This window comes from Ostrea edulis, chromosome 9, assembly GCF_947568905.1.
Source record: "Ostrea edulis chromosome 9, xbOstEdul1.1, whole genome shotgun sequence".
NCBI lineage: Eukaryota > Metazoa > Mollusca > Bivalvia > Ostreida > Ostreidae > Ostrea > Ostrea edulis.
In genome coordinates this window covers 60,251,112-60,265,342 of record NC_079172.1, presented here as the reverse complement: position 1 = coordinate 60,265,342, position 14,231 = coordinate 60,251,112, and the positions used below count along the sequence as shown (strand labels likewise).

The 14,231-nt window shown below is 37.5% G+C and overlaps 1 protein-coding gene across 2 annotated transcripts; it reads left to right on the top strand.

Moving 5' to 3' along the window:
• Positions 1–6,122: 6,122 nt before the first annotated feature.
• On the top strand, positions 6,123–12,603 carry LOC125659925 (membrane progestin receptor alpha-like). Of its 2 annotated transcripts, none has more exons than XM_048891728.2 (2): positions 6,123–6,314; positions 11,109–12,603. In XM_048891728.2, exons 1-2 carry the CDS (start codon positions 6,312–6,314, stop codon positions 12,072–12,074), a joined length of 969 nt encoding a protein of 322 aa, XP_048747685.2. In that variant the 5' UTR covers positions 6,123–6,311; the 3' UTR covers positions 12,075–12,603. The 2 variants fall into 2 exon arrangements, with proteins under 2 accessions (XP_048747685.2, XP_048747684.2); XM_048891727.2 differs by having other exon boundaries at positions 6,126–6,453.
• Positions 12,604–14,231: the final 1,628 nt, after the last annotated feature.

Here is a 14,231-nt window from a genome sequence, read left to right as displayed (position 1 = left end):
CGACCAATCGGAACTCCTCGAATGTTTCGCGCACTCGACATAGATCTATGTCGAGTGCACGAGACATACGAGGAGTTCCGATTGGAATGGCGACGCTATAATGAGGGGGGGGGGGGGGACTTCCGCCAGAGTAACGAGGCCTCGACTAGGAGTTGGGGGGTTACATAGCGTTGCCATTCGTGCTACGTACGCTTTGTAACAAATCGTGCTGCAACGGTATGTAACAAAATAAATTGTTACATATTGCCTGTTTTCGTAACGTTTGCTTGTAGGAGTTATCGTTCGTGTGGGACAGTATATATGAACTTCCGGTAAAGAGTATACAAAGCACCCACATACAAACACTTACATTTTATGGTATGAATTCGCATATTAATACATTACACCCTAGCCATTATCTCCTAATATGTTTTACGGCGTGACCGTGTTTGAGGGCGAAGCAAAAAAGTTTTGGCATTAGTATCTATATCCAAAACAGGACAAAAACAACTCGAAGTTAGCACGCGGACGGAGCTGTATCAAAGCATCCTGTACATTTGATCCGCCTATATATTGAACGCGGGAAATATAACGCAATTGATGTCAACAGTACATTGTGACGTCATATTCAGCGTCGTTATTTAGCAAATTTACAAATATAGCGTTTGAACCACAACAAAAAACATGGCGTTAATCGTGGAGTGATTAGAAATCTATATTTGATTAAGAAAATAAGATTTACATGCCTTTACGGATTTTATGTAACATCTCAGAACGACGTGAAATAGGGTAGACGAGATTCAAAATGGAGGAATACATGTCCACGAGCTAATATTCGAATCGACGCCATTGGTACCAAACTTTTCAAGTTCCATAGGTATGGTTTAATTTTTCATTATTTTCCTTTTAAACATGTATATACGTGTTACCTATAGGGAGAGCTCCGCTCTCACGGCCCTTCGGGCCGTGAGAGGGCTTCGCCCTCTAACACTGCTGTTGAATACATCACAGATTTCCAAAAATTGCAAAATACAAATATTTTCTCGAGTAAGTCATTTAAAAGTAGCCACAAACTCAAAGTCAGGGGCAGATCCAGGAATTGTGGTTACGGTGGGCGCCACTGTATGAGGTAGGGGGTCTGGGGACCGCCTTGAGGCCCCCAGTGGGTATTGGGAAGTCATCCAGAAATATGATTTAGTCTGACCTCCATGATTTTTAGGCGTACCCCCCTCCATCAAGTCCATTTTTATTTTCATCCTCTAACTTTGTATAATAATGTGTCTTTCTATGACCAGAAATGTACATGTGTGTTACTTGTACGTCCTCGTTGCTCCTTTTTAGGATAATTCCGGGAGGGGAAAAAATACAACAAAGTCTTGTAGATTACTTTTAATCATTGTGTTTGTGAGTTGGTATATGTGTGTAACTTCCATGTCAACCCACATTCAATGCTTGTCTCATTGTTACCTTATTTGGTGGGGAGATAAATCTGCAGTTATAACGGTAGTTATGACATCACCCCAAAAATTTTCAGGGGACATATCTATTTGGTACCATGTGTCCATCTGTCTGTGTGTCTGTCTGTGTGGTGTTTGTTCTACTTGTCCAGTTAAAACTGGCAGAATTTTAGCATAGACTCAGAAAGGAGGGAGGGGGGTCTTTATGGCGTTGATTTTTAATTTAAACATATTTTAATGAGAAACTCAATAGGATCGGGCAACAGGCATAGCCTATGTAGGCCCTCTCCCAAATACAAAGGTCAAGTACAAAGGTATGATTGATAAACAGGATTCTTTGAAGATGTTTAGAATCCAACGTTTCATATATTTCACACAAGTAGTCCATATTTATTTCAAAATCATTATATTTGATTTATTATGAAAAGTATAAAGCAAGCGCCTATAGGTGCCACCCCCTTTTCCGGGCTTTGTCATTTTCTGACCCCTCCCCCTTCTCCCATCAATTGTGACCGTATGTTGTTAGAAACTTACAACAACAGTTATACTGAAAAAGACTTGAATTATAACTTAATCTTTCAAATTTTATTACTTTTTTCGATCTATGTACAGTGCAAGTTCGTACATGTACCGGTATACTGCGGATATATGTTGAACCCGAAGATATACAACAGAGAGAAAACGAGTAAGATTACGTTTATGACCCTAGTAAGAGGAATTAACAGATTTATATGAAATATCTAAAAGGCTAGCAGATAATTTGTGTTTGAATTAAAATAAAAGGTCTTTTCATTATTAATCTAAATAATAAGATATCAGTAGTTTGATTAGAAATCAACTGTTAGAAGTTCTCATCTATTTAGTATATTGGGGTGCTGCAATCACTCAGTCTCTGTTAGTTAAAAATTAGAATTATAATCAAATACAAGATGTTCAATTTGTTGATTTAATAAGATCACATACCACACTCCCTGTATGACCGTATACACGTATCAACACTTCGCGAAAGTTACGTCCCTTGTCCGCCATCTTCCGGATAAAAATCGTATTTCCCTACGTTGGCCTTTGTAATTTTCCTATCTGTAGCTTTGACATCTGTTATTTTTCCATCAATTGCAGTCAACTACAATATGCCCCAGATTGGGGCAACCCATTAACTTGTATGAAAACTTGGTAATTGGCTAAAATTCAAAGTAATAACATCTTACATTTGGTAAGGTAAAGAAGGAAAACTGGGTTTTTCACCGATTGACCTTTGGCTGACCCCGCAAAGGGACGTAACTTGCGGCGAAGTGTTGATACGTGTATTGCTGAATGCTAAATATATCTTCATAAAGTCCATGAACAATGTACATGTAAGTATACACAGCGTTATGTGTAAATGCACGTGCGTTAAAGACATTTTGCCACGGAAGGGAGGGGGTATAAACCCTGTATATTCTTTCCATTCTCTAACCTCTGCTCGCTACATGTAACACCTCTATCAGTGCGGAAATTACAAGATTCTTGTAAAACGCTTTGAAAACTTTTATACAAACATTCAACTTAGCTTTAATCAATTCATGGTGCAGAATATAAGATATAAAAATAGTTTTTACCGCTTGTGAACAAATTCCTAAATTTTTATTTTAATCAAAATAAAACTTATTTGTCCGATTTTTTTATGTTATCTTTTCTTTTTTTTTTTATTATTTATTAATTTTTTATTTCACAAATATTGACATAAGACAGAAGAACATTTGCCATTTTTTTTCTAACCACTTTCATACTCACACTCATACATTTGTTGGTAAGTGCTTGCATTTTTAATATAATTGTAAGAGAAAAATGATAACAGTATAGAGCTCGAGTAAATAGATAAAAGTACATGTGGCTTCAAAAGTAGGGGAAAAAACATTGCTTGAAGTAGCGAAATTATGATTTTTTTATGTTGTCAAAAAGTGTTTTCCATACATGCCAGGTATTTTCAAATTTTTGTATTTCTAAATTCTGATACACAATACATTTTTCAACCTTGTATTTGTTGTATAGATAGAACAATAATTCCAAGAATCTTGACAATTTTTATGTTATCTTAGCTACATTTTAATTGTTCCAATTTCGAAATTTCCGTTTTCCGTTCCGCGTTTTCGCAACACCCACGGCGTCCGATACCGACATGGAACGAACGAACGAGTGATCATGTCAATGAGTTTCCTGAAAGCATATCTGGGAATACAAAAGGAAATAATTCTGAAAATACACTGTAAAGATGAATGTGCTAGATTTATTAATTCCTTGATTAATTTGATTGATTAATTGATATAGATAGATAGTTATAGATTAGGTAAATAGATAGATACATGTAGATAGATTAGGTAAATAGATAGATAGATTTAGGTTCTTTGGTTGCCTGGACAGTTAGAGAGAGGGGGAGTGAATGGAATGAATTATTTTATTGTACATATACCAAGAGAATGAGAGGAGAGAGAGAGAAAGTCTTCAGAGAGCGCGGGACAACCAAGTGATGTAGATGAAAAGAACAAAGAGAGAGAGAGAGAGGGGGGGGGAGAGAAAAGCCTGAGTATTGGCCCCAATGGGCAATAGGTGAGATGCCTGTTATGCACTACCTTCGCGGTTTTTAAGCAGAAACCTCAAAACCTCCGCATCCAAGGGGTATCCGAGTGTTTTTGTGGTTTTAGTATTGACCTGAACATGTTGAGTGTGGATTTCCATGAAAGACACACATAGCTACCTACTCACAAACACAATGATTAAAAGGAATCTACAAGACATTGCCCCCCCCCCCCCCCCCCCCCCCCCCCCCCCCGGAATCACCCAAAAAAGGTGCAGTCCCCGCATGATATGTAACAATTTGTTACAAAGCGTAGCACAAATGGCGATGTTATGTAACTTTAAAAAAGTTGTTACATGGCGTCGCCATTCGTGCTACGGTATGTAACAAATTGCTACACACCGTCTCGTTGTTACATACCGTGCCGTATCAGTGCTTTACATGTAGCAATCATATTAACCTTAGTAGAATAATCTGTGTCTCGGGACAGGCCCGTGGGACATTATCACTTTAACGACAGAACATTATATCTATATTAACCTCTACAGCCAGATCACATTCTTATTGAGTATCCAAAGTCCTTATCTTCTGTTTTTCGTTGTGTTCAATGCCCAGAGAAGCTCAATATCAATGCTTTTCTGACCAATGACGTATTACAGACAGTACAGATGACTTGCGCATTGGATGGGAATACAGTACGCCTATCGTTTTCATTCGGCAACATTACATGAGACACCTTACATAATGTTACGTTGATTGACCCCAGAAAAGGAAATAGTTTCAGTTTTTCTTTATTCACGAGACGGAACATCTCGTAGGTATTACAATACATATACAAAGTATAGGTATACATGTACAATATAATTACATACATGGTATAAGAACATCAATTATTGATTTTTTAAATATCGTAATCGTAATTCTTTTTTTAAAAGAACAAATATTTTCCTAAATTAGTCAATTCTTTAGCATTTGTGCTAAGACACTTGGTCTTCGGCAGTAGTATTTCTTGATATATTGTACATACAAGTAAAACTTGGAACTCATGTTCAATTTCATCTAATTCTTTGCAGACAAAAATAGTCAACCATAATTTTATGATTTTTAAGGAAATAGCTTTCCAAATATGCAATTCAGCTAATAATGCAACAAAACAAAACACAATAACCGACATTAAATTTCTAAATACTAGTAAGTCATGGGTCAATATTCTCTTTAAATTTCTAAATACTAGTAAGTCATGGGTCAATATTCTCTTTAAATTTCTAAATACTAGTAAGTCATGGGGCAATATTTTCTTTAAGAAGTGGACAGGTATAGGTTACAGCCTGAATTTCATCGCAAAGTTGATGGCATTGCGAACAAATTAACAAATGAAGTTACGTGTAATATTTTAAATTGATGTTTTATAGTATTGCCATAAATTCAAGGTAATATAAGCCTGAATTGAAAACAAAACATTATAATTGGTGTCATATTAATTTTTTGTTGGTGGAGTTTCAAAAAATTAGCCTTTGGGGTTTTTTTTGGGGGGGGGGGGGGGGCATTTTATCGGCCTCTGAGAAGATATATCATGCAACACATTTCAATTCTATCGATATTAAGCAGGTACTCGGTGCGTGCAGACTCTAGTTTATTGCGTTATTGCGTGTTCTCACCGTTCACAGAAGATTGTTATCCGTGACAAGAAACCGTTTTGGAATCGTTGTTGGTGACGTATTAATCGTGGATGGATACAGTACGAAATACTGCTTAGTAAAATGTTACTGACCAGAAATAATGACAATAGGAGTAATAAAAATATTTCCTGTTAATATGTGTGCTGCATAACTAACGGGTTTACATATAATCGTGTTAATGAAGTTCAAAACGCTAAGACACTGGCGTTTTCGTGTGTCCCTTGGCACTTGTTTCAGTTATTAATTTTTTATTAGTGATAGAAACATATGTTTGTGCCTCCTAATCGATCGGACTGCCTTTCAGAACTTCCTAGGTCCGCCTTTGCTATTACGAGGGCCGCGACTGATCGAAGTAAAAAAAATATTTTTTAAAAAGTGGTTTTAAATCAGTGACCCGTTACAGGACATTGACAAGCGACAGAAATTACCGGTGTGAAGAATCCTAGAAGAGGTCACGCAACTTAGAGCTCATGAACTTGATTTAAGCCCATCCTTGTATGAATAAAAGTTGATCCGCGCCGTGCCCTAGACGTAGATTTTACATACACACAATATACGGTACGAAATACCCGGTGAAATCGATCAAGCGTCAACTGCATATTACATCCTTACCCGTGAGCCGAGGAAGCGTTACGTCAGGAGATGGTATGTAAGGTTCGGGGCGATATCGCTAAACCACTGTAATATGCATTCGTTCGCGGTCTATATTATGACAAGGTTTTAAAAATTGTGTCTCGGAACGCCGACGTTGTCAGGTGTGGACAGGTGCGTGGCCGGTCTCATGGTAGGTAGAATTAGATACTGGTTTGTCTTGTCAATGATTTTTCTGGGCATACTTTTTTTTTCACTCGTAGCTCGTCACAGTGTGACATTGTTTAGATCTAATGTTGACATGTGTAGGAATGTTAAGAATGTACTACATTCATTCACCACTACTGAAAAACCATTGATCCAGGGAAGCAGTGAAATGAGGGGGTGGTGTGTGTTTATCTTGGAGGTGGGTAGTGTTTCTGCAAAGTCTGGGGTTTCGTTGACAGTTTATATAGCTTTTTGAGATTTAACTTGGAAATATTTCTAATCCTCTGGGTGTAGGTCAATTAAATACACATAGGACGAGGGGCTTGTAAACGAGGAAATTACCCTAATTATCATTCCACGACATCTACGTTATTGAAAGTTTCCTGTTGTGGTGTGAAGAAAACCGCCAGATCTGATACCGAAGTGATGTTGCTCAGTGAATCGGATGTGTATCGGATCTTCTGATTACATAACGATATATACATATTCATGAATGTCGTAATATATATATATATATCTCTTAGGTGAACATGTCGGTTAGATGTCGTGATGTTTGGGGGTATCGTTTTCAGAATTGGGGCCACGGAAACCCGCCACGCCCCCCCCCCCCTCCCCATCCGTCCCTTCTGGAAATAAAAGAGACGAAGTTCTATATCGTAGACTTGCAGAGTAGACCCCCCCCCCCCCCTCCTTTCGCATCAATACGCAAAATTCACCAATAAAATATTATTCAATTTAATCAGAAATGCTGTTGACAGAAACGAAATTCAATAAGCTTATGTCTGACACCTGTGCTTTTTTTATTATTATTAAACAAAATATTGAGAAAATACCCAAGTAAAATCCACTAGTATACGTTAGACCGAACACAAAAAAACCCAAAAAAAAACAACCATCCAACATGTATTGGTATGAAGCATGATTCATGATTTTAAAACCCCAAACAAATGGTTTATTGAACAATGTAATTATTTATTTAATTAAAGTCCAACGTCAAGAGCAACGGTGCTCGAACACATTTTGCATCCAAGGAAGAACCAGGATCTCTATTTATACATGTATATACTGGCGGACTTTACATAGCAGTAATGCGTAATGTTTCTGTGTTATTCATTGATTCAATAAACAAATATTTATTCATGATATAAACCGGGTAATCTTTTATGAGAAGAGTTTAATCACCATTGATTTTAAATGTCATTGTTATTCCTTGAGAGGCTACATGTTTAAAAATGGAAGTCAAGAGTGGGTGCTTCGAAAATGTGATTTTGGTTACTAATACCGGGCGTGTCCACCTTCAGCGTCGTGTTTAGTAGAATCTTTAATAAGGTTCTTATTCTTAACAACAACAATTTTCTTGAAATATCATGATGCTATTACAGTTTACACACAATGCACATAAATTGTATCGTATCCTCATGTGATGTCATAAGTTTTTGCAAAAATCTTAATAAATTAAACTTTGCACCTGATAGAAATATATCTTTCTGAGGTATGTTATTCACTGGATATAATAAAATATCTGGTAAACTAATAATACTGAAAAAGTTTATATTTTCCAGAGATAATCAATTATTTATGATTTAAAAAATGTTGTCAAGGGCAATAACTCCTATGCTGGAATTTCCTCTACTGGATGTCTATTATACATCGGTTTCCCTAATATCCACAATTAATCTATACATATTTATGAATTAGCAGTGTTTTAAAACTGTTGATATTTAAATTTTGTCATTTCAACAAGTTTTTATCTATTTTTATTATTCTGTTTAACGAAAATGTGTGATTTCTGATGTTGATGTATACTTCTGGTTTTGTATCTCTGACATGTTTAAAAAGGTGGTAACATATACATTTTCTTTGGTAATTAATTGAATAAAACTATATTGAGTGGAAATTAATAAAGTTTTTCCACTTTTAACCATTAATATTGATAAGTCACATGAGGATGGAGCAACCTTAAATGTACTTGGAAATATGCTACATTCATTTGATGCGCACATATTTTTGGAAGAGTTTTGAATCGTATAACGCTGCTGATTGCTGAATGTATGCACTCTATATTTTCATTAAATAAATATGCTAGTATTGTGACATAAGAAATTTGAATTAATTAATCATATTATATGAATTAGATACACCTCTGATACAATTTAGAGTAATAATTTAAGTTGTTGCTTTCTTCAACCAAATTATTGACATTGCTCGAGAATTTTTCACTTGCATAAAGACGTTTGACACCATTACCGGTGAAGGGCTGCAAAATGTTGACCTATGCTCATGCTCAAAACGGCCTTGTGCATTGATAGGCTACGTTATATTACATTAGAAAAATTAAAGTTTTCCGTTCCACGTTTTAGCAACACCCTCTTTTCAAAAATGTCCACTCTTAGTCTTTGTTTTCAAAGACACACTTGTCATTTCATCCACTTGTAAAATGTATTGCAATAACATGACTAGTTATTATTGTTGCGTATTTTACCTCATATAGATCCGAGAAGTGCTGACCACGCAGAGGGAAACAATGCAGAATTCATAGGTTATAGGTGCGAGATTCAGGCTATGTGGTGTGGGTGTGTGTGTGGGTGTGGGGGTGGGGGGGGGGGGTCGACCGCTGATTTCCCGGTCGGTAGGTCTGTAACAGCGCGGTGCTCCATGACGTCGAATGACTTTTCCGGTTTTAACTTTTTTAAAAAATGCTTACCATCCATAATGAGCGATTATAAATCGGTAAAGCTGATATGATTCAAACTTTCATAAAATGTCTATAGAGCGTTAGCTTTGTAACCGCGTTAAACCTAAGACGTAAACATAGTTAGTGATTGCACATTCACCAAATGCTGGACTCCTGGGTCTTTCGGGTATGACCGTAAAAACGGAGGTCCCGTGTCGCGGCAGGCGTTGGCACGTTCAAGAACCCTCGTTGCTACGGCCCTGAGCGCTGAGCATAGGTTTAAATTTGTGGCACTTCACTTACAGCTGGTGACGTCTCAATATGAGTGAAAAATTACGACGGGATTTATTGGAACCTACCCACAGTTTAAGTATACAAAATTGTATTGGTTTCAGGCGTATAATCGTATAATCATATAATGTGACCTCACCGATGCTTTTCCGTGAACAGCCCTTTCTTGTGTACGACGGTAGACTCGAGCTATACCGTCAGTATTACTAAATTTAAAATTTATCGTCGAAGAGAACCGTGTCCAGATTTAGTGATAATTCAGCTTCTGTCTGGCCCTTTGCACCCTGTAATGTTGGTGATGATGCTTAAGTTGTAACCCGTTTGTAATGTCTTCTGCAGCGGATTCCATGACGTTTCAATATTCTGGATACTGTTCTAGGATGAATAGACCTACCATGACGTCCAATCGCTTGTCTCGCCGTAGTCACACAGCAGTAAGCATACCCCGCACGTGCGTGTCTCGCCGTAGTCACAACAACCGTAAACATATCCCGCACGTGCGTGCCTCGCCGTAGTCACAACAGTCGTAAACCTATCCCTCACGTGCGTCTCTCGCCGTAGTCACAACAGCCGTAAGCCTATGATATCCCACACATGCGTGTCTCGCCGTAGTCACAACAGCCGTACACCTATCCCGCACGTGCGTATATCGCCGTTGTCACAACAGCCGTAAACCTGTCCCTCACGTGCGTGTATCGCCGTAGTCTCAGCAGCCATAAACCTACCATCGCAACAACCGGCTTGTACAGGAATGAACATTTTAAAGATAACCGTCTTGCTACCTCCCGCTGACGGTAAACGCCTGGTTGCAGCATACGCTGGTTTGATTTGTTTAAACACAGTATAGTCTATATATAGCATGTATAAACACAGTATAGTCTATATATAGCATGTATAAACACAGTATAGTCTATATATAGCATGTATAAACACAGTATAGTCTATATATAGCATGTATAAACACAGTATAGTCTATATATAGCATGTATTCATTGTTTATCGCCTCGCCTGTACTGTTGATTTTGTATCTGCAATCAGCAGAATTGTTTTATCACAACAAAACTCTTCTCTTTTTTTTTTTCTTTTTTTTTTGACTTTTCATTAGTTTTGAATAGCGCCCGGAAATTTTCGTGCAATGCTACTTGCATCGTGTAAATCATAATAAACATAACGCGGGCACGACACGTAACTACTGTGAGTGACGTTTGCAATAAATATTATCAAAATATTATTTTAGAAAATCTTGTAGAAAGGAGATGAGTGTTGAAAGTCCGTCAATGTAAATGAACAGAAGATCTGTTTTTACACTTGTATTAGAATGTTAGAACTTTTTCTATAGTCGATCAAAAGCACTTGCTTTCCTGGTTCCCATCCCCTAGCGTCACTGTCTCTCAACTCTACAGAGAGGGACCTCCACCCGAGGTTTGTCTAAAATATCATTCTTGCTTATGTTCGGCAACTTAAAAAGTTGTAGAGTACTTCAGTATAGACCCATCCCGCAAATGCGCCCCCAAAAAACTTGTGAATCCGCGCACACGTTCTCCGGTATACGTCAAAAGCATTTGGCGATCAGAATAGGTTGGTTGATTGTTTGTTTGTATAACAGCCGTGCTTGAACAAAATCAAGATGCCCATTCATTTACTTTATTTCATAATCGACGCTTTTTATGTTACAGGCGGAGTTGTATAAAAAGACCCTCAGCAAATCTCAAGTGCCCACCTACTTCCACGTGCCATACGTCGAGACTGGGTACCGATATCTCTACCAGCCATGGAGATTCTATCTGTACAGCGTCTTCTACAACAACATGGAAACTCTCAACGTCTGGACTCACGTGGTGGGTACGCTAGTCATGACGTCACGTCTTTATCAGATCTCCGTCACCTTTGACCTATTTGACCCGTACACGTGGCCCCTCCTGGCTGCGGTCATGTCTTTCACGGTTATGTTTCTGACGAGTAGCGCCGCTCATATGTTTTCTCATAAGTCAATGGATGTTAATTGTTGCATGTTTATGGCTGACTTTGCGTGTACTGGTCTCTATGGTTACGGGACTATATTGACGCACTACTATTATTCCTTGGATCAGTACTTCCTGGATTCCGTTCTTCTTAGAAATGTGTTTTACTTCGGGTCAATTCTAGCCGTGCTTAGTTGTGCTTTTGGATCCATGTCCAAAGCCATTGTTCACGATCTTCATTCCAGAAGACGAACGGCTTTAATAGTTTCCGGTTTAGGCTTAATCTACATTCTATCCAATTTCCCGATCCTACATCGGATGTGGAACTCGGAGTGGACGGAGGGTATTGCCCACCACCTCAAGCAGATGATCAGTATGATCGGCGTCTGCTTCTTTTATTCTACTAAAATTCCAGAGCGCCTTTCTCCAGGGACCTTTGACTTCATCGGAAACAGTCACCAGATTTTCCACATCCTTCTTGTCCTCTCTACACAAAGTCACGTGGACGGCGTCGTCTGGGACATCAAGTTCCGACAGGCATTCGTAGTGCCTCGGCCTCCACCCTCATTGTGGAACACCTTTGGCATCATAGCGCTGATATGTGTGGCAGATCTATTGACTGTTAATTATTTCTATTCCACCTTTAAAAGACAAACAATATGTTCCAAGACCGAAAATTAAATCAACCTAGACTAGGAGGATATGTCCGTTCCGGGCGTTGATCACGTGCTACATTTCTAGTCAATCGCCTCCTTATATATAAGAATTATTGCAGTACAAGTCACTTAACATCGCATTTTATGAAACACTAGAATGGAGCAGCGTATCGAAATCCAACAGGACAATCAGAGTGTCCATTTTTCTTATACATTTCTGCACCTCTCTAAAATATTATGATACATTGATGGAACATTCTGTGCCAGTTCATTTTACACCATTCAGATACTTGTCCTTGAAATAGATCTGAAGCCATTCCAATTACTTGCCAAAATCAGTAGCAGTAGCATACCCGGTATTTCAAAGGTTCGAGTCTTTCACATGTTATTATGCAATGCACTGTTAGAATATTTAGGTGTGCACAACGAATTGCCTATAGATTTTATGAAGATTATCGTATGAGATATACAATCAGGGTGATGTTTTTTATCTATATATATATATATATATATACTTCTTTTTATTACTTGTTGATTAAAGTCTTAAAATTGCGTGTACGTTTTGTTTTCGTTGGACCGACATTGTTGGTCAGCAGAACGGAGGTCAGCAGACTGGACGTTCATTTCTGTTGGTCGATAGACTGCGTTCGTTTTATGGCTGGTGCTGGCGAAATTGGATCTAACACTCAAAATCAGCAGAGGTCGACTGGTTCTTTCATTACAATACACTTAGACATTAGAGGCGAGTGTCGCTGACATTTCAGATTATGGATCTTTTATCCCTGAAAACATTTGCATTTCACAGAAAATTTTGGTGGAAATGTTATTTGTGTAGTATAGTGAGGAAACCCCTAGATACGTTTGTTGATGATGTTGGGAACTCCTGCGCACCACTTCTATGTAAATGGTGAAGTATAGCGTTAAGAAAGAAAACCGATCGTTCAAGTTTGTTGAGGGAATAAACACGAAACAAATCGTCTTACACAAATCTGTACAGTCTCAAGTACATCGATGTTCTTTCTTCTGTATCCATGTTCGTTGTCGTCTGATATGGTCACATGACTGTCTCTTGAATATGCATTACAGATGACAAATGTAACAGGGTTTCTTCCAACAAGTAGGACTGACGACACGCCTGTAGGGTTCAGGTCTCAATATATATTTATTCGGACACAGTGATTTGACTTCACAGTATATCACTAAAGATAGCCCTGAAATATGATACAACAACGATATAATACTAACTTAACAGTCAAAGCCTAGTGTGCTAAACGATATTTAATCCTACTGATTTCCATCAAGATACGTTTATCATTTAAGGGAGATAACTCTCAAGATACATCATTTTGCAAAATAGTATTTCTCCCGTAAATATTCATAAAAAGTAATTAATCAAGTAAAACAACAATATTGTCATACCCTTCTATGGGAAGAAGCTTCTCTCCGAAAATTTACAGCTCGGACAAAATATCAGGATTTACTCTATAATTCGATAAAGTACCATGTATGTACAATGTAAAATCACTTTTATAAATTAAACTAAATATCAAATTGTTCATTAAATTTTGAACAAAGCAACAAATTCTTTTGATAAGCATAAAATCTATATATACTGATTTGTATATATAACTGAATTCTTATGGAAAAAAATTGACCCATTCATTCATTCTTTCAGTCATTTAGTAAAAGTGCGAAGTGGAAGTTTATATTGCAAATATACAGAATAGACTTTTAATTAACTAGTGGCAATATGAATTAGTATAGATAAGTTACATACCAGAAATCAAGGATTTTGCAGTCTGCTGCATATAAGTTTTAAGCTCTTTCTAAAAAATCACGTAAATTCAAATGTCTACCTAGCTTCTGAATAATATTAATACTACTCAAAACTGGCGGTAAAACTATAGAACTGGAGAAAACCAACCAAATGCAACTTGACAATCACTGACCAATAAAAACCCTTCATACAAAATGACCACACTCAGATCCATGACCAAAGCCCCCAAGGTACATGTATATTAATTGTAAGTGTATATATGTATAAGGGTGTAAATAAAGGGGTGGGTCTAAGATATAAATATGTATGAATATAGAAGCATCTATTTGTCAGTAATAGATTATCAAAACTTAGTGCTATTACACAAAGTAGAATTTAAAGTTGTTTTTAAACATCGATTTAAAA